The following is a 19,309-nucleotide window of genomic DNA, read 5'->3' on the forward strand; positions in this document are numbered from 1 at the left end:
AAAGAGCAAGGGCTCTAAGGTTGCTGATGAAGCAGGTCACTGATAATAACATGGCCCTGTGGTAGGGCAAAATATTTTAAGGAACATACAAGCACTGATTAAACAACAACAACAACAAAGTGCAAAGCTACAACCTGAAAGTTTTCTGCATTGACCTTGTAACTGTACTTCATCAGTAATGGAAGGCTTTTCTACCCCAGGCAGCTGTAACTGGTTGCACTGAGCAGTTGAAGCAAGAATATGCTAGACTCAGCTGCAGTTTGAAGTCATTGATTGTTCCAGATCACTTCAGTTGCAGTGTTTCCCGGGTGCCAAATCCCAGCTCTGCTCCCAGAACCAAGACATCCTCAAAGGCTACAGTGCAAGTATGGGGAAGCAAGGCACGGACTAACTCACATTCACGTATTTACATTGATACCATCAAATAAGGCAGCTCAGAATAAACTGGTGCAGATTCAGTTAAGCATTCTAAAAGGTAGTCTAGTTTTAAGTAGTTCAATGGCTATTTAACGGGGATGCTAACATCCACCAGTCATCCACACAACAAGCCTCTAGGATGAGATTCTAGTACTGCCTCTTACCAGATCTGGAAGCCTTCTGCAACCCAGAGCTTGAGCTGAACCCAAACGACGACAGACCTGTTTCACTTGCCTGCATTCTGAAAAGTGATTCATGGTCCCACCTTTTAGGTCTGTTCTGGTTTTAGTGGAAGATACTTTGCTTGCAATTAAGCCCATTTCTTACCTGATGTCCACAGCATCCTTGCAGGCAATACTTCCATTCCTCTGCAATACCCTCTCTCATCTTACTCATACCACCTCCTGCACCTTAGTACAGGAAGGGAAGGATTAGCCCACTTACCTTACAAGCTTAGCAAGGCAAGGTGTTTTAAGGGCAAGGCTGTGTCTCAGGGAGAACAGACTGTAATGCTCATTACCAAGACTGTGCAGGGTGTTCTTTGGGGAAAGATTTCTGTTGGCAGTTTACAACCAAGTGGAATCATGTGAGCTGAATGTGACTGCAAGCCAAATATTTCCTTGGTGATTTCAGAGGGATAAGTGTCAAGCGGATCTGAACATCTAGGACTCCTAGGTTCCTCTGGCACTGAGAGTACCTAGCAGTCTGCTAGTCATCCACCTATACAAAGAGACTTTTTCCCAGGCAGAAACAGCATGTCCAATTTGGAGTGAAAACATTAAGTGGTATTAACACATTAAGCTGAATGGGCCTCTCCCAGTTTAATTTGATACCAGCTTGGTGGGTTTGTTGTTGTTGTTCCAAGGGATGATCTTCTAAGGAAGAACATGGACTCAGAGCAGGCCTACAAGACTTCCCCACAGCTCTCTTCAGACCTAACCACAAGTTCCAAGAAGATTGCAGAACATTTCTTATTTATTAGAAACCCTCTTACGTGGTATCTCAAAGCGTGACACGAAGCGCCCAAAAACACTCTTGCACGGGTCTGGCATTGCCAACGTGCCAAATTCTGAGGCCATGATGCGGTTGTTCTGGCTGTTGGTCAGGTAGGAACTGCTCTGCAGAAACTTGCTCCGATATGTCACTGTGCCATTCTCCAACTGGAACTGATGCAACAGGGCCATGCCATCAAACCAATGGTTAAATCTTCAAGCAGAGAAAAATAAAAGAACAAGAGCGGGGCACTACATTATGTCCTGCAACGCTGCTCCCCCTTGCCTTTGGGTTTGCTGTTGTTTGTGACAAGCTAACACCCAGATCTGAACACTAGCATAGCCTCGTAATGAGTCTGAGAAAGTGTGTGAATTGAGTGAAACAAATCAAGTGCCTCTGCATTTGCAAGCGTGAGGCCTGAGATTAGGCACTGACTTTCAGTGAGAACTGGGCTCCCTGTACTATTTTGAAAGTGGATCTTAAGGACTTCTGAAAAGGCTGTGCATGAGCTTTGGGGAGAGTAATCTATACTGGTAAAGTAATCACTCCACAGACTTCTTCACAAGGAACAGAAATTGTGCTTTACTGCACAAAAAGAATAAAAGTTACCCCTGAGAGCCCAACTGTACAAGGCGGAACCATGAGCTCTCAGCAACTTGCAGGATGCCGTTCTCTCCAAAAGGAAAAAAAAAATCTTGCTAAGACTTCAAGAAAAAAATCTTAAGGTCCATTTCTGGAAATACGTTAAGATGGCCACCTTTGGCCACTTGCTGCCACCAGCTTTGCAGGAAGAAGAGCTAGCTTTGTCATTTTACTAGGATGGTAGATCCCAAGCCAGAGGCAGGAGCTGCCTTCTTAAAATATTAATTATGTTATTAGTAAAATAAAATGGATTTGATTTAAAGTTGATTTTGCTTTAAAAACACCTTTAATTTTTGAATCAACTTTACAAATCCTGCCCCGCATTTCAGAATGCTTGTGGAATGGACTTTCGTTAAAGACAGAGGACGAGGAATCCGTACGTTCCAATCCCAAGCTCTAATCCCTCACTATATGCTTCTGAGTAGGTTACAGCCTCTCTGCGACTCAGATTCTCCACCCTTAACAGTTAACCACACTCCTGTTTTCAGAGAGCCCCCTGAGAGTTTCTAGATGCAGGAGGAGCTGTTCTTAAAAGAATGATTAAAAAAAAAAGCATTTCCTCCTCGCCTGATCTAAGAAGAAGCTACAAGATGCTCTGAACAGTGATGAGCCATGTGGGAGAATCCCCTTTAGATTGAGCCAGTGCTCAGGCCAGAATCGTTTGACAGACTCACCAAACCTGGACTTACTTCTCCTCACCAAACTCAAACTTCCCAGGCCCGTTCCTCAGAAGATTGCCATTAATCCATTTGGGAATATGTCCTTTGATTTTTGTTGGGATGGGCTGAGGAGTCTCTTCTACCGTCTGCATTAAGGGCGAGATGCATTGCAAACCTCTGTGGCTGTGGAAGGTGATTTGCTCCTCTGCTGGTCTGGACAGGAAATTCTTTAGATCTGCAAAGAAAACAATGAGAGCAAAAAGCAGGTAAATCAAATTTTCACTGGAATGAACAGACAATTGCTAGAGCTCAAGTTTGGATGTCTGAAACTAGCATTCAGCATTCTGCAAGCAGCCAAGCTGTAGTGGATATTCAAACTAAAGCTATGTTCCTATAATACCCCTCATGTCCACAGGGAGCTGAAAATCCAGTGGATTTAATGCTACTGTAGTTAATCCTTTAGAGACACCTGTTCTGCAGTCCAGCGGAGGTGATAAGAGGTATGGAAAGAAAGGAACTTTTAATTAAAGGAAGCCTACAGTTACAATTTATTTCAATAAGTAACTGACAGGAAGTAGGATGTGGATGTTTGTTCTGAGAACCTGAGAGGTTACAGAAAAATCTGTTGTAGACAGTAATGCTGAGGAAGAGCCCTAAAATAATCTCCCAGTGACTCCTGAGAAGTGGTCCTCTAAGGAAAGAGGCAGAGAGAAGCTAGTCCAAGTGTTGCAGAGCAAAGCCAGCATCAGGAAGATGTAATTAAGCACCTTGTAAAGCAGTGCCTGTTGCCTCTATGCCACAATGCTGCCAAAAGCAAGGCAGAGCTGGGCACCGCTCAGACAGAAAAACTACATTCTAAAACACCCTCTAACTCCACCTTGGTATCACAGTTATGGATATGTTAGAAGAAACTGGGCATACTGGGACATTTCCCAGGATTGTAACCTAAACCACCAACACCCAAGGAGTTTCCAGATCTAAAGCAGAGAGCAGAAAAAACAGGAACATACTAAAAGACGTGATGCTTATACAGAATATGCTGTTGATCTTTTTACCTTTGCTGCAGTTAAGATTTTACTTAGGTGTTTCTGCTGTCCAGTCACTAGTGTTCGATCTTTAATGCTGATAGCCATCCTCATCATTGATTCTGTGGTAGACACAGATTTGCTCCTTTTTTTGTATTTGCAGAACAAGAAAATCGTTTTATGAAGTCCTTGATTGCCAAAGCTTATGCAGTAAAGCTTGCAGAGTAAAGAAAGGACAGTGCAGCATCGAACAAGCTGAACACAGAGGACAAGGCCCTGTCCGTTGCTTTGAGGCTTTGGAGCACAGCAATTAGAGATATGGTTCACTTCAACTCTGTGCCATCGGAACGGATGCAAGAATTATTGTGTTTGGCCTCTAGCCTGTGCTGTGCCAGTTTAAATCACAGCTGTTTTCTCTGGTGTTAACTACATGAATTAGGTCTATATTAGACAAACTGCTCACTACTGCTTGTGGATGGAAGTCAGCAATGCAACAACATACAATCTAATAAGCAGCAATATCCAGGTCAAATCATGGTCAGCGCTTCTTTAGACACCTGTGACTAAGACTTAATCCAACCTGGGTTTAACCAAGGGTTTCTGGAACAGTGTTGAAAAGCCTGTGCTGTAATGTTGCTTACAGTAAGAACCAGCATTGTTTGCAGCTAAACCTAATGTGTGATTTTTTTTTTTTTAAATGCTAATCCTTTCACAGTGAAGAAATTTCTTAGTTCTGGTATCCCTTTTAACATGCTTAGCCAAAATTCATGATCTCCCAGCTTCAGAGTTTAGGGACAGAGACATGTTGTGGCATTAGGTTTCTTCAAAGCATTATGCTGTTCTCAATAAAACCATACAAAATCCTCTGCTGAGCCAAACAACTAGTTTCCCTGTCCATAGTGCAAAGTATCTTCCAGTAAAAGGTGGGGGTGGGGGGGGTGGGGATTCACTAAAAAAAACATTACAGAGGAGTCCTAGTGCTCATCTGCAGATCCGGGCCAGCTGTAACTTGTTACACAGCAAGTGTTATAAATACAATATTAAAGAACCCAAAGTCTTGGAACAATCTGGCTTGTCACCTTTTCTACCTACACCGCGTGCGGAGAGCTCTGCTTAGTTGGCAGCCCTTGAAATGCAATAAAGTAGAAGTGCACAGACTATTGAAAGGTGCACAGGGTACAGGGTCTCCAACTCACCAATACAATCTGATTTCAGAAGCTCGAAAAGACAGTTGCTGGCTCTTCCCCTTGCAGGGGAGAAGAAAAAAGACACATAAATCAAACTGAGCTGAAATACACCTTTAACACATTTACCTAGTAAAAACAAACTATTGAAGAAAACGATAATTTCTGATTGAGCCACTTGTTTGAACTTTGGCTGCGATAACCTCCCTTATTAGTCAAGTTGCAGGACAACAGCCTCAAGGAAGCATGAAGTGAAGGCAACACCGTGCGCTAACAGCGCTCAGTTGGATATTGGCTCCAGAAGCCTGGCTTGCAAAGCTTGCCAACACAGGGGCTGTTTCAGCAATCCCTTTAGCTGCAAAGGGGGGTTTACCTACAGGGGCTGTCACCTTCCCGCCCCACACTAGCACCTACTGATCTACCAAGGCTCCATGTCACAGATCAGTGGAGTTGCTCTGCTACATGGCTGCATCCTTACCATACCGCCCTGAACTAAACTAGCGCTGACTAAGATGCAGCTGTAAGTGAAACAAGATAAACAAGAACAGCTTGGCATACAGAAGTTCATTCCTAAACCAGTCCTAGTATAGACAAGGCCATACATTAAAGAAATGTCAGTTTAGTATTGGACTGCCTTCCAGTTTTTTGATGTGGCAATTTATTCTGGCTACACCAGTCACTTTCACCACTGCAGACGCTTCAGCGTCTTTCTAGCCTGCCTTCTTTAACCGAGGGGATTAAGTGAAACTGCTGCACAATTTGTCCATGAGCCTCTGAAACCACATATTCAGGTCTACAGAGAAAATTTTTTATTCCAGAACAAGACAGTACCTGAGAAATAATTATGTTGGCATACAGCATTTTTCGTAGCTGGCTTCTTTAGATCAGCCATAGGCAGAATGAGTTCTGGGCACACAGGAAGGCAGATTGCAAGATCCCTTTATTGTAGTTCTCCAGCTTGCCAATCCTCAAATCCTTCTTAGATGTCTAATATGGTAAATCAGCTAGATAAAGAATTCAGACTGCAGGGCTAAAGCAATTAACCTGCAGGTACCAACATCCTCTCCCTCTTAAAATTCAATTAAGTTCTAATTAAATCCCATATGAAGCACTCAATCTGATCCTAACATTAGTGCCCCATAATAGTGACTTCGACATAAAGAAGTAGAGGCTTTTCATATCAACTGACATCCGGCAGGTTTAGTGATTGCCACAAGCGTTTGGAGAAATGCTGCCTTAGTAGGCCAAGATAAAGCTTGTAAAGGTGTAAAATATGCAGAAAGGTGAGAGGCATGTCCCTAAGGAGACATTTTTGCCTCCAAGCGGAAACAAGCATGGCATGACCAAGGTGGCACTACAGAAAAATTTTTTGCTAAGAACAGCATAACTACAAATGGGAATTGAGAAATACTTCACAGAAGAGCCTGAACACAGAACTGGAAAAGACCTCCTGGGTCATCTACTCTAGTTGCTTCCTGTCCCAGCCTTAGGTATGAACTCAGTCCTAAAAGTTGCTAGGCTTCCTGGAACTTCTCCCTTTTTTGGCTGACTGGTTCAGAACATATTGCTCAGATGAACCAGAAGAAAATCCTTCTAATTGGCAGAAGGAATTTGTTCACATGACAGTTCATTCTCCTGTTCTTGTATCAGCACTGTTCTTTGGCTTGTGTAGTTCTCCCTCACTTGTGTTTACTTCATGCCGTACTTATAGTCACCAATCATATCTCTTTCTAAGCAAGACAAGACAAGCTTTTAGGCTCCCTTCACCTATAAGCTTTCCATTCCCCTGATCACCTTAGTAATCCATGATGAAATCTGATTTAGTTAGAACTCAGCTTTCCTGAGCTTGGATAGCCACAACTGCTCAAAAAGTTTCAAGGCATTTTCCAGAAAGAGACCAAAAGCAGGCTGCATACAACAAGAATATGCAAGTTATTACCCTTTTCTTCCATCAGGCCAGAGAGAAGGAAACAAGCCATACCAGCACAGCAATATAACCTAAGATCTTTCCTGCTGAGAAGTACTCACAAGCTGAACATCCTGAAAGTACCAAATTCAAAAATGTAGTCAAGTCATGCATGATACTCAGACCAGTCAGAAGTTTTCAGAGACATGACAAGCCATTCTAGGATAGCTTTGACAAGCCAAGGGGAAAAAAAAAAAACTGCTGTACAAGCAACATTTTCTTCAGGGAATTAATTGTGAAGAGATATCAGCTTCCTCATTATTGCAAAGGACTAGACAGATCTAGGCACTAGATAGCTGTCAGAGATTTCCTCAGCAATCATCATCTACAAAGCAAGACAGCGTTTGAGAAAGCTTAGTGTATGTGTGTGTATGTGAAGTCAGACAGGTTCTCTGCGGGGTTTTTATGCAACCTGCCATTTTTTAAATGAATCATTATATAATGTAGAAGTAGACAGACATGTACACAATCCATTGATTGTGCAGCAGCGAACACCACAGTCTAAGTAGCACATAACAGACAAGAACAGACTGGAAGGACTTAGTGCAGCTCTCTCTTCCCTGTCACCACAGGAAAGCCTTGTATTCATTCCAAAAAACAAAAATGCTGCAATCCATATGCAGGACAGTACCACACAAAAATAACACAAAGGAAATAGTTTTCTTGCTAACCTGTGAGTCATCATAGCAGCATTTTACAAAAATAAAATAAATAATCATACACACTACAGTTGCACCATGCACTTCATCTCTTTTTAGAAGATTAATAAATCTGCATCAGGTCCACATTCCAAATTTACTCACAGTTGAATACTAAAAACTGTTATAATTATCTGTGTTTACTCAGAAACACACTAAGCTGTATGTAATGCAAATACTTCCTATTTGAAGGCCTGTTTGTGAGCTAATATAGTAAAGGAGTATATAGCACCTTAAGATCAGAGCTCAGTCCTGTATCTCTAAATTCTCATAACATCTAGCTACCCAAGAAGACACTAATCTCCACAAAAGACTTTTTTTTTTTTTTAATGTTGAGCTACACGTTAATCAAAACAATCTGCTAGCACTGAGAGACAGCTTTTTCTGTGATCTTTAAGTGACAGAGCTACGGTTGCTCTGGCTACGCTCCAAGGTAAAAGAATTTATGCAAGCAGCCACCCAGAGCCACTGCAGTCTCAGGGGGGCCTTACTATATTGGCTTGAGCATAACGCCTTAAAATCAGCACAAGTCTCCAAGACAGCAGGCTGTAAACCTGGCATGTCCTGAGACCTCATCTCTGGACTACAACTTCCATATTACCTAAAATCCTTAAAAATGACTTTAAGAACTCAACTTCCTTTAGGACGTCAGAGCAGAGATAGTGCCAAATATAGCACTGTAGTTTCTCCTAAAACTACATCTTTTCTAAAAATGGGAAGCTATTCCTACAGAATTATTGCAGTCTGGCATCTGTTTGAATGAAAGGGGAGTTGAATTCTATGTTCCTGCACCGTTTCCGCTCCAAGAGCCATGTGCCACACTTTCTCCGCCTGTCAACACTAGACATCCTAGCATTACTTACTTACATCCAGAAATAGTAGAGCCATGGACAAAGAGCTTTGAAAAGCCTTTGTTTAAAAAAAAAGCTACCCTCCCTGCTTTGGGTAGAGTAGCAATGAGTCAGACAAAAATCACACAAAGACTTTAAACAGCAATGGGTGTGACAGAGAAGTCTTAAGAGCGGATGGAAAAGACATAGAAGCCATTTGCTAGCCATGAAATTGAGTGGATATAGCAAATTCACTTTGATTTTAACCTACATAACCAAATCCAAGGCACAGGGCCCACCAACATTTGTCTCTGTCTGCAACTGCATAATTTCAGTGCCTGACTCGAAAGGACATCCAAGACCAGACTTAATGGCAGACTTCACAGTAGACAGAAATGCTCACAGTTGGGGTTCTTCAAGCAGGGGGAGTGAAGCAAGAGTTCTGCTTCCCTGAGGATTCATGCAAATTCAGGTTCACCATACAGCTGAGCTAGAAATCCTCTGGTGCAAGCTAAGGGCCACTTTACAGTCCCTGTACATCACAGGTTAGAATAATAGGGCATCAAATCATATGTCTCTCTTTCTCTCCCCCTCAGTAAGGGCTGAACAGAAGTCGTGCTAGCTGTTTTCTGCCGTGCTAGCTGTTTTCTGCCACGCTACCTCTAGCCTGCTCCCCCAGCCTTCACCAGGACTGGATCCCTCAGCTCACCTGAGTGTCCCACACTGACTTCTGAACAGAAGTTGTTGTACCTGCCTTGCATCTGCAGGGAAGCCTCTGTATTTGGCTCCTTAGTCCATCTAGCTTGTTGGTTTCCCATTGTCAGCAACTCAGCGACCGGCTTCCTTGCTAATAGGCAAAGGAAGAGAGAAGAACATAAAAGGAATGGCAGAATGCGGGGGGAAAAGGAATGGAGAAGAGGAGGAAAGAAAGGCATCTCAAAGGGAGATGGCGTCCGTGGCTTCTCTCTCTTATAAGAGGTGAGCTGTACATATTCTTGTGTATGAAATATCACTTGATTCCCCAAAGACACCTCTGGAAATATATTCTGCACTTGGGTATTTTTGATAACATGAAAAGAGTATAATGAATTCCTCATTAAATATTGATTTACACAATCAAGTTCTTGAAACACTTATTCTAAAAAGACACTATGAATGACTGGTGAACTATCACAATTCAGCTGATGTCACAGAAATGACATCAGATGGAGTAGTTTTTTTATTCACACTTTTTGATTTTTATTATCACTGTTTCATTCAATTGCCTGAACAAATAATAGGGAGGGGTCTCTTCTCATGATTCATCACTCCCACCTTTTAGTTAAATTGAGAAAATTCTAAAGCAACCATCTTTTCCAGCAAGACCTCAGTAAAAGTCAGGGAAGATCTGTAATTTTCATCATGAAATAAAGAATGAAGTAGGGAGATTTTAGGTTTTTTATATCAATCAGATAATCAGAACAAGAAACACTGCTTTGAAGCAGTTCAGCTTCAAAGGCAATTGAAGCATAACGGAAAAGGTCAGGTACAAGAGAACGTAGCAGAGAACCCCCGCTTAAGCAGTAGCAGTTTTTGCAGACTGCTAGCAGAACAGAACGTCATACACTTATGCACAGAAGGCGTTTTTCCCCCCAGCACCAAAGTACTTCATCACACCCCGTAATACTAATAGGTTGTTTTATATAACATTTCCAAAGCTGGACAAAATATTTGTTATTCAGTTTTTTATTAAATAAGTCTACCTCTGCATTACCTGTCTTGCCTCTCACAGCACTAGTTGGTGATACCCTGTCATGCCTCACACCAACTTAGGAACAGATGTGCTTAAAGGCAACCTTCGGGACTGTTCTTAAATTTGTATCCACGGATACGCATTGACGGCACAAGAAGGCAGGTCTGAGAACCTTCTGGGTCTTCAGACGCCCCTTTGATTCTGGGGCATGGGGGAAAGGAACGGGCAGAAATTCTGGTGAATTAAGTCCCTATCTTTATTGCTTTCCTATTTCGTGATAAGAGGTCTCACTCTGCTAGAAAAAAACAGCAGATCAAATTGTGCAATAACGACATTGCCAAGTCCCCTGATGCAGAAATCCCCCGCGGTAGTTTCCCAGTTGTACGCTCGGATCAAAGCTCCGGCGATGTCGCTGCTCCAAACAATCTCTCCCTCCCCCTGCCCATTTGCATGTCTTGCAGCAGGCTCCCCGCAGACAGAATCTGCTGCCTGCTGATTTTCTAGCACCGAATCGTCAGTATCTGCTCATAATTTGAGGGAATCCGCGCAACGCACTTGTCTCTCCTGCTTATTTTTTCAATAAATAACAGAACTTCTGACTCCTAATAAACACTTTTGAATTGTTTAGTTCCTATTTTCTGATTATAAGAAATAAAATTGCTCTACCGACCTGTGCCAGCAGCAGCTCTTAACAGCAGGGGAGCAGAAAACCCCTTTCCAGGATGATGGAATAGAAGGATTTCTTTGTTTATTCATTTTACCTGGAATTAATTGCATCAAAGAGCAGAGGAAAGGCTGCAAATTATCAAGCAGGAGGCTGATGGCAGACAAAAGGATTTTGGAAAACATATTCCGCTCGGAAGAAGGCATCAGATCCGAGATAGCCTGCGAAACGTACTGGTGCCAGGATGGTAGTGTGCAGCAAGCACTGACAGAGCCACTGGAGAGAGCTGAGTGACACCATCATTTCAGAATAAAAGTCAGGAAGATCTGTCCAAGCAGGACAGGATGAAACAGCCTGGACTGTACTGCACAACCCAGGCTGGCAGCCAGCCCTCCCCACCGCGGGCACACAGTGGAAACCTCCCACTAGCAGCTCGGCAGCTCTTAGAGCCTCACGCAGCTGGCCCAGGTGAGCACCATGACAGGTTGTTTACACCCCAGGTGTTTCTGGTCTGCCAGATAAGCCTTTAGTGAAGAGTCTCCTAGGGGGCATAATAGTTTAATTGTACTCAATGTTAAATAATTTGTAATGTTCATAATCATTTTCCCCAGTTGTTGAAAGGCAAGCATTTCTACACAAACGTGTCCAGATCTTGATAGTAGATTATTAATACTGAGCATTTCTGAAACCTTTTCATCTATGAACTGTTTTTTAAATGTTATCCAATAAATTCCTCTGTCATTCCACATTTAGCGATTGGAGCTGGAGCTCCAATTTAGCTGGAGCACCAAGTCAATTACAGTAAAACATTTCCACTGAGGTCTTATCACTATTTGCCAGTTGTAGCTGCAGAAGTTGGAAGAAGAGGGAGAAGAGTAAATGTACCTATGTACTGAGGTAGCCAGGCTTCAAGGCAATTTTCCTTAAAAAAAACACGTGCTGGTTTATGTCAGCGTTTTCACTTGTCAGAAATACTTTTGCTTTGTTTTCTTTAGTTTCAAAATCTAAATGACCATTTTGCACCTCAAACAATCTCAAAAATTCAGGCATATTGGTTGCCGCACCAGATTAGACCATCAAATCAGATGGGGGAGGACCAGGCCTGTTGTTTCAAAGTAAGATGGAGCTATCCCCATTCCTTCTGGATGCAGAGAGGAAGCTGCTACCATTTTGCACCCATGCTGTGATGGCTGTATTTGTTTCATTTTACTAAGCAACTCTTAAAAGCTGCCCTATTCCTGGAGTGCCCTAGGTAGCCCATCCCAGTGTCCTTAGAATGGGACAACTTTACGTACTATTCACCCCAAGTCTTCTGCTGCAAATTAAGCTGATTTCTTCTTGTCCTTTCCACAAGACACAGTGAATGCCTGACTACTGTCCTTTCTATCTGTTATCATGTCTTCCCATCACTTGTTTTTTTCCCTAAATTAGACAAACTCAAATGCTTCAACTGTTCCTCATAGATCATATATTCTTAGTCTCTTACTATTCATGTTTCCCACTCTGGACTCTGTCCAGGTTGTTTTTAATAAGGTCTAGTGACCTTAAAGCAGACCCATTCTTCAGCTGAGACCTAACTGTGAAGAAGAATAATTATCCTTTTATGTCTTATCGCTTTCCTATAATTAACATCTCTCAGGTCTTTTTTTCCCCACCCAATATCATACTAACTCTAGGTATCTATTTTCTGGTTTGTAAGTACCACACATGATTCCCTTTGCTAAACATTATACTTTACCTCTGTGTTTTTTGAATTTTAGCTTGATTTCAGATCAGCCCTTCAGCTTATTGAGATTATCTTGAATTTTCAATGTATATTATTGAAAACATTTATAACCCCTCATAACTTGGTGTCATCTGAAAAATTAACTGTATTCTCTAATTTCATTCCTCAACATCATGTAGCATAATACAGAATAAACCAGGCGTGAAGCAGTTCCCTGTAGGATGCCACTTAAACTATCTTTCAGAACAAATGAGAATTATTCCTTTGATTGCCTTTTTAACTCATCCAGGTAGCCCATACTTCCTGATTGTTCTTATTTATACATGGAATCATACAGGACAGTGTATGTACTTTATTATTCGCCAGGTGCTTGTAAGCTGATTGTTAAATAATTTACTCCAGAATCTTTCGGGATGGGAGACAGGCTGATTGATCTATGATTCTCTTTCCTCCTTTTTTCTGACTATTCACCCTGACAATTCAAGACACTGTCTCTCTGCTTTTTTTGTAGTGCCTCTCCTTCATCATCAGGTTTTCGAAGACCATTCAAAGACAAAACCCAAAGGTTCTAAGATTAGCGAGACTGAATTCTGACATGTTCTAGATTGACTTTCATCAGCCTTAAATACATGTATTACCTAAATATTCAACCTGTTCTTTTCCTATTATGACCCACATTCCTAAATCTATGCTAAAAGCCAGTTTCATTTTAAGTAAATAGTCACAATTAGCCTTTTAAGGGAAGAAGATTTTGCACTGAATACATCAGCCTTCTTTGCATTATCTGTTATTCTGCACATTTAGATTTTAGACCATGCATGGGCAATGAGAGGAACTGAATGTTAAGTTTTTCATCACTTGCGCTTTCAGGACTGTGAAGGCACTCACAACAGGGTCAGAAATGCAAGAGACTCACTGTCAAAAATCCCTTTAAGAGCATCAAAACTTTGTCCCAGACGTTTTTGCAATTTTAAAAAATCCATTTATATTCTGTTACTGATCTGTGATCTTGGATATTCTTGTTAATTTCCCAAGGCGCTGCAGCTTAAACCAGAGGGGGGAAGCTTAAAGGAAAGGTAGTTACCAGATGAGCTTTACTGATCAGATTTGGCGGCTTTAAAGCCAATTAATTTTCAGTTCAAACCTCCCTCAGTAAAACTGGAAAGCGGATAGTGATGGGCTAGATGCCAACTGGATTTCATGGTAGCTCATTCCTCAGTGACGGAATGAAAGAGCTTTTAGGTTAATTTCAGATGGTGAGAGTAAATAACTTTGTTTTGTTTCTCCCAATAAATACTGAAATATATGAGAGCGGCAAGCAGTACACAAACATCATTCTTAATCCAGATAAACAGGAAAACAGTAAAACTGTTTTTTTAAATGGTCTAGAAGAAAAACAATATGTAGTAAGCGTTCCCATCTATATAGATGTTGAGCAGGAACACACAAGCGCAGCCAACAGACAAACCCCTCCTGATACTTTTAGTCAGGAATTATGGAAGGTTCCCTTTTAAACAGGAAGAGATTTATATACAAAAGCAACCAGTAAGTAGGTATTTTCATTGCTGAAAAATCTCTTAACTTCGGAAGAGAAAAGACTTGTTTTCTTTTTTAATAGATGTTGTAAGCATTCTGAACATACTATTTCAAGCTGGAACTTTATAAAATTATGATTTTGTTTATTGTAGTTGGTTAGTGTTTCTTTTTATATATGCTTATGTAGATATGTGCAGCAAAAGCAGAAGCTTTGCTGTTCTTAGCAGTTTTAAAATGCATTTAAAAACACCTATTTCAAAGTCATACCAAACCACTACTTTGAATGGCTGTCCTTTAAAAAGCATAAGCATTAATAACATGATACCTTTTCCCCAATCTATATAAATAGACAACACACTGTTTATTATCTCAGATAGGTTACCATGGCCATACCTACTGAATTTACATCAACTGTCTCTTCAGACTCTACAATCTCCTTGCTACCATAGAGGTATAAACTATAACGTCCTTGGCAACTGCTTATGGCCTTGGAGATAGTCACGTTCCGCATGTAAAGCCCCGATGTGAAGATACCAATTACATAAGAAATCACTGTAGAATAACAGGAGTGATCTTTTAAAGAGCTATGTCTTGGATTTAACTGCGCTTAAATGCCAGACTAAGCAGTCTTAATTCTTCTAAGAACTATCGTTCTATTAAATTTTATTGGATTTTATTAAGTTTTATACATGGAGCAAACCACTGCACCGGCAACGTGGGTCTGTGCTCTCTCAGTCCCCTAATGGAAGAAATTTAGATTTGGATGTGATCCAATGGTAGGTAGAATTCTGTTAATCCTAAAGCCAGAATTTTGCAGCTGGGATATATCAGTCACATAAATCTAGATGATCTAAATCCAGATGATCTAATAAGTTGCATAATTTTCCTAAGCATGAGCAGATACAATGAAGCAAATCCCTTTTGACTTTGGGAAAACTGGCAGATATCTAATAGTAATGAAAGCCCTGTTGTTTTTATTTAAATACTTCATAAATAGGTAAACTACCTGAATTTAAAAATCTGTATATGAAAGTTTTAACCTCTGCTTGTTATGATCATTATAAATGACCATAGCACATTATTCTAGAAACGCTTAGTACAATATTCTAGAAAATGTGTCTTCCAAGATCTTCTCTTCTTCTCCCCTTGTCCCACTTAAACAGCATTAGCATTAACAGCATTAACGAAACCAGATGCAATTGTTACGGACAAGTAATAGATCTGTAAAATAAGATGCAGACTGGTGGCCAGATTTTTAAAAGTCTCTGGATGCTAAAGATGCAGACAGGCACCTTATATGGGATTTTCAAAACTTCTGAAGCATGTAAGGCGCTTACACGCTTAGGCACTTGGAAAATCCTACTAAGTACACGTCTGCATCTTTAGGAACCTAAATACCTTGGAAAATCTCACCCTAGATGTCCAGTTTCTCTAATTATTTGTTTTACATGTATCATTTTGACAGGTATTACATTCAGTTGTAAGTTTTATCTGTTAAAAGGGGGAAAGTAGGATCAAGTCTGAAAAAATGTAAAGAGAAGATGAATACATGGGACTGGGTTAAAGACATACATATCGCTTTTGCTAGCTGCAGGAGTATCTAGTGCTTTATTACATTAACCTGACAGTTTGTACAAATAAAACTTTATACATTGCTTGTTTCATCTTTTTAACACAGTCAAATGACAAGAAAGAAAAATTGCTCAAAGAACTCCATAAGCATCATTAAGTAAACTGTAGACTCAGCAAACAATACTGATATGTCAAAATGACAAAGTAAAACAGCAGTGTAACGTTCTAGCTAGTGTTAACCTAGTCATTTATTGACATTACCAGCAAAGTTTTAAATGTGTGCTTTTATGATTCTATTAAAATTGCCTTGGTTTTATTAGAAAAACTATATAAGTATTGAATTACATTTTCAAATTAATCTTTATACATTTCCCAAAGTAATATTCTTGATAGAACTCTCCTGTTTCTGAACTGATCTCTTCAGGCTATTTATGTTCTGAGACAAAAATTGAAATAAGATTCCAAGTGTATTCTACTAGGATTTTAGCACCAAAATATTTTCTAGAATAGGAAACAAATAGAAAATGGTTAATACAAAATAATCCAAAGTCTTCACTTATATAGTTAGCAAAATTCTACACTTCATAGAAATGTTTCTATATTGTTATAGAGAGAAGGATTAGTTGTGAAAGTAAAAGAAAAAAATTCTTAGTATTCAAATTAGAAATACCAGGACTGCTCCTGAATTCAGTTATTTTGTACTTCCAAAGCCTTGAAGCCAAGCAACACAAAATTGCTTCTACTGTAAGTACTTCCAGTATTTTCTAGGGATCGAAGCATAGGTGCAGCCTAAAGAATGGGTCAACAAGCAAGAAAATATGATTTAAGTATAAAATCCCATGAAATCATAGGATTTAAGATGGAGATTCAGTATTGCTTGTTACTACCACTACCCTATTTACTGTATGTATTTATTTCAAAAACAAAATTTATTTCAAAACTTAAGGTGTTGAAAGTTTCCTGAACTGCTAGAAATATTTACAGAACTTATTTATGAAATATTGTAGCATTTATTGTAGTTTATATTACAGTACATAAAATATATGTACAACAGTTTTGCTCTGCATTTCAATCTAATAAACTCCATTTAGCTTTGCAGAGTATTTGCAATCACTGTGAATCTCTGTTTCAAACCCTCCCTCTTCTGTTTTAAGTGGTTTTCCATGATTTTCGCTTCTTTCAAGATTCCATCAAGCTCCTGGACATAAGAAGCATCCATCGCTGCTCTGTCACTTAATTGAAAAAAAGTCTGGGGTTAAAATCAATACCAAAGCCATTAACTTTCTCACTACTACTTAGAACTGCTTTGATGCTCTACTTAAAAATGTGTTCTCTATCAAAACACAGCTTATGGCGAAAGTAGTTCTCTGTTGTAACAGAAAACAGAGGAATTTTTTTTCAAGGTCTATGAGAGTTTTCAGTGCTAGTTTCTTTAAACTGCAGCCACAGTAACCTATCTTAGTTAGAAAAGTGCGTGCTGTACAACTGTCACGAAGTCAACTTGCCTTAAGATGTGGGCGTATTTTGATAGCAAGTTCTTAATTTCTTTGTTCATCTCTGTTAACACAAAAAAGTCATTTTATTTACAAGTCTGAAAGAATCAGTTCATCTCAACATCCAAATATTTAACTAACATAATAGTTATTTTTGAGTATATTTAATACATCACCATTTAAAACCTTTTCCAGAGGTTCAGGTTTGTAAAGGGATTGTGAGCCCTCGGAAAAAGCCAGATCTGTTTTGTCAAGGGAGGACAACTGTGGATTATCTGAAGCTTCACTCTAGTAACAGAGCACATAAAAAACACAAGATCAAGGACTTAAAACAAGCTCAGCACAGACAGACTTCAATTATAGAGTTTTTACAAGATCTTGAGAGACTGTTTTCAGAGAAAGCGCAAGTATTGTTGGCTCCACAGTGTCAACATTCTCCGTCATGAGCAAGCCCAACTTCTTAGTGGTTGGTAGGCGAGTGCGAGGGAAATACCAACTTGAGTCTTTTGCTCATAAAAGCTGGTGTGTTTCAGCAGCTCACTCTCAAGAAGCCCTACGTAATTGCGTTGCAGAGCATAGCCAATTTTCTCGATCTTCAAACAGAGAAATACTACAATCTTCTCATACAAGAAAGCCATACAAGTCTCTATCAGCCTCCCTGAAGGGAGCTAGAGCTCTTAGCCCTGTCCTCGGCAGGAACCCGCAGCAACGCCAGTGAAGAACACAGGGCTGCAGGGTCGCCTGGCTGCCCGGAGCCAGGAGCAGGCTCCAGGTCTTCCCTCCCCTCCTCATCCAACTCTGCTCACCTCCATCTCCTTTTTACGTTTACTTCTATTCTCATCGGACTTTTGTGCGCTGCTTGTCATTGTTACCTGACAAAAAGTACAACGTCGTATTTGATGAGTGCTTTTCTTGCGTGACTAGAAAATAAACCTACATAAGAATGCCTAAGACGCGTAACGGGTGCCTCTGGGAGCTCCTCCGCAGACGCTCCCTGGAGAGGCAGCGCCGGGGCGGGGGCAGGGCGGGCGCCGTGCGCCCCACGGGCCGGCCGCTCCCGCGGGGGCCGAAGGGCGCCGAGAGCCGCCTCGGGCTGCTGAGCGCCCCCCGCTACCCCGCCGCCTCGCCGGGAAAGCGTTGGTTCCGCCGCAGCCCTACCTGTGCTCCCGCGGTATCCTCCGCACGCAGGGGCAGCGGGGCGCCGCTCGTCCTCCCGGGAGGCCTCCCCCCCCCCCCACCCCACCCCGAGACCTCTCGCCCCAGGCTGCGCTCGCCAAGCCGGGCAGCTTGTGGGGACCGCTGCAGGCTGGCGCGCGGCGGCTAACGGCTGGCGGTCCGCGCGGCGCTTCGCGCTCGGCAGCCGTTAACGGTCCGCGCGGGGCGCGCCGCGTCGCGTTCGGGGGCCGCTAACGGTCCGCGCGGCGCTTCGCGCTCGGCAGCCGTTAACGGTCTCGCGGCGCTTCGCGTTCGGGGGCCGCTAACCCTCCGCGCGGCGCTTCGCGCTCGGCAGCCGTTAACGGTCCGCGCGAGGCCCGGCGCGCTCGGGAGCCGTTAACGGTCCCCGTGGCGGTTCGCGCTCGGCAGCCGTTAGCGGTCCGCGCGGCGCTTCGCCCTCGGCGGCCGTTAACGGTCCTCGCGAGGCCCGGCGCGCTCGAGGGCCGTTAACGGTCCCCGTGGCGGTTCGCGCTCGGGGGCCGTTAGCGGCCGGCGCGCCGGGCAGGCGGGAGCGGCTGGGAGGGGGCAGAGGCCGCCGCTCCCCCCGCGGCGGCCCGGCTGCGGCCGGCCGGCGGCAGAGGCGCAGCCCGGCGCGGGCACCGCTCCGGCGATGTCCTCGCTGGCCGCACGGCCGGGCTGCGAGGCTGAGTAAGGAGAAGTCGTGCTGGGGAAAAATTGCGCAAGATTTCCCGCTCGCACACCTCCCGTTGCAGTCATCCACGGGAGAAGCGCTTCCCCGCCGTGGCCCGGCCTGAGCTGAACCGCGCGGAGCGGGCTAGGCGCCGTGGGGCTCCCGGCCGCCGTGCGCCCCAGCAGCGGCGCTTCCTTGTCCTTCAAGCGTCCGCGACAGATCCAGTCACGGTTTGAACCACTAGACCGTTTTCTGCTGACAGTGAAAAGCCAGACTAGGCTAGACGGCTCCGTCTCATCAGGCGGAAAGAGGAGCCACGAATTAAT

At 42.5% G+C, this 19,309-nt stretch overlaps 2 protein-coding genes across 9 annotated transcripts in view; both read right to left on the reverse strand.

Moving 5' to 3' along the window:
- BCO2 (beta-carotene oxygenase 2) overlaps positions 1 to 19,309 on the reverse strand; it is a 35,399-nt gene that overhangs the window by 10,674 nt on the left and 5,416 nt on the right. For 2 of the 6 annotated variants that reach the window (XM_068917043.1, XM_068917042.1), the window contains exons 2-3: positions 2,742 to 2,946; positions 1,412 to 1,623 (exon numbers count right to left, since the gene is read on the reverse strand). In XM_068917043.1, the coding sequence (XP_068773144.1) occupies positions 1,412 to 1,623; positions 2,742 to 2,863 (334 nt within the window). In that variant the 5' untranslated portion in view covers positions 2,864 to 2,946. The other 4 variants (XM_009670203.2, XM_009670204.2, XM_009670205.2 and 1 more) reach the window with 4 other exon arrangements.
- TEX12 (testis expressed 12) lies at positions 15,617 to 19,266 on the reverse strand. 3 transcript variants are annotated; one of them, XM_068917054.1, is made up of 5 exons: positions 19,054 to 19,266; positions 17,944 to 18,009; positions 17,314 to 17,425; positions 17,150 to 17,201; positions 15,617 to 16,876 (listed from the first exon to the last, which is right to left on the reverse strand). In XM_068917054.1, the coding sequence occupies exons 2-5, from the start codon at positions 18,001 to 18,003 to the stop codon at positions 16,732 to 16,734; spliced, it is 369 nt and encodes a 122-aa protein (XP_068773155.1). In that variant the 5' UTR covers positions 18,004 to 18,009; positions 19,054 to 19,266; the 3' UTR covers positions 15,617 to 16,731. The 3 variants fall into 3 exon arrangements, with proteins under 3 accessions (XP_068773155.1, XP_068773156.1, XP_068773154.1); XM_068917055.1 differs by lacking the exon at positions 19,054 to 19,266 and adding an exon at positions 18,620 to 18,705; XM_068917053.1 differs by lacking the exon at positions 19,054 to 19,266 and adding an exon at positions 18,296 to 18,363.

The sequence above is a fragment of the Struthio camelus genome, chromosome 22, assembly GCF_040807025.1.
Source record: "Struthio camelus isolate bStrCam1 chromosome 22, bStrCam1.hap1, whole genome shotgun sequence".
NCBI classification, from domain to species: Eukaryota; Metazoa; Chordata; class Aves; order Struthioniformes; family Struthionidae; genus Struthio; species Struthio camelus.

Bases quoted from the DNA above. Each gene is read 5' to 3' on its own strand.
- TEX12 (XM_068917054.1), bottom strand. From the start codon at position 18,003: ATGACAAGCAGCGCACAAAAGTCCGATGAGAATAGAAGTAAACGTAAA. The intron at 17,202-17,313 runs GTGATGTATTAA...TTGTGTTAACAG, and splicing joins TCTGGAAAAGGTTTTAAATG to AGATGAACAAAGAAATTAAG. The intron at 16,877-17,149 runs GCAAGTTGACTT...TTTTCAATTAAG, and splicing joins AAATACGCCCACATCTTAAG to TGACAGAGCAGCGATGGATG.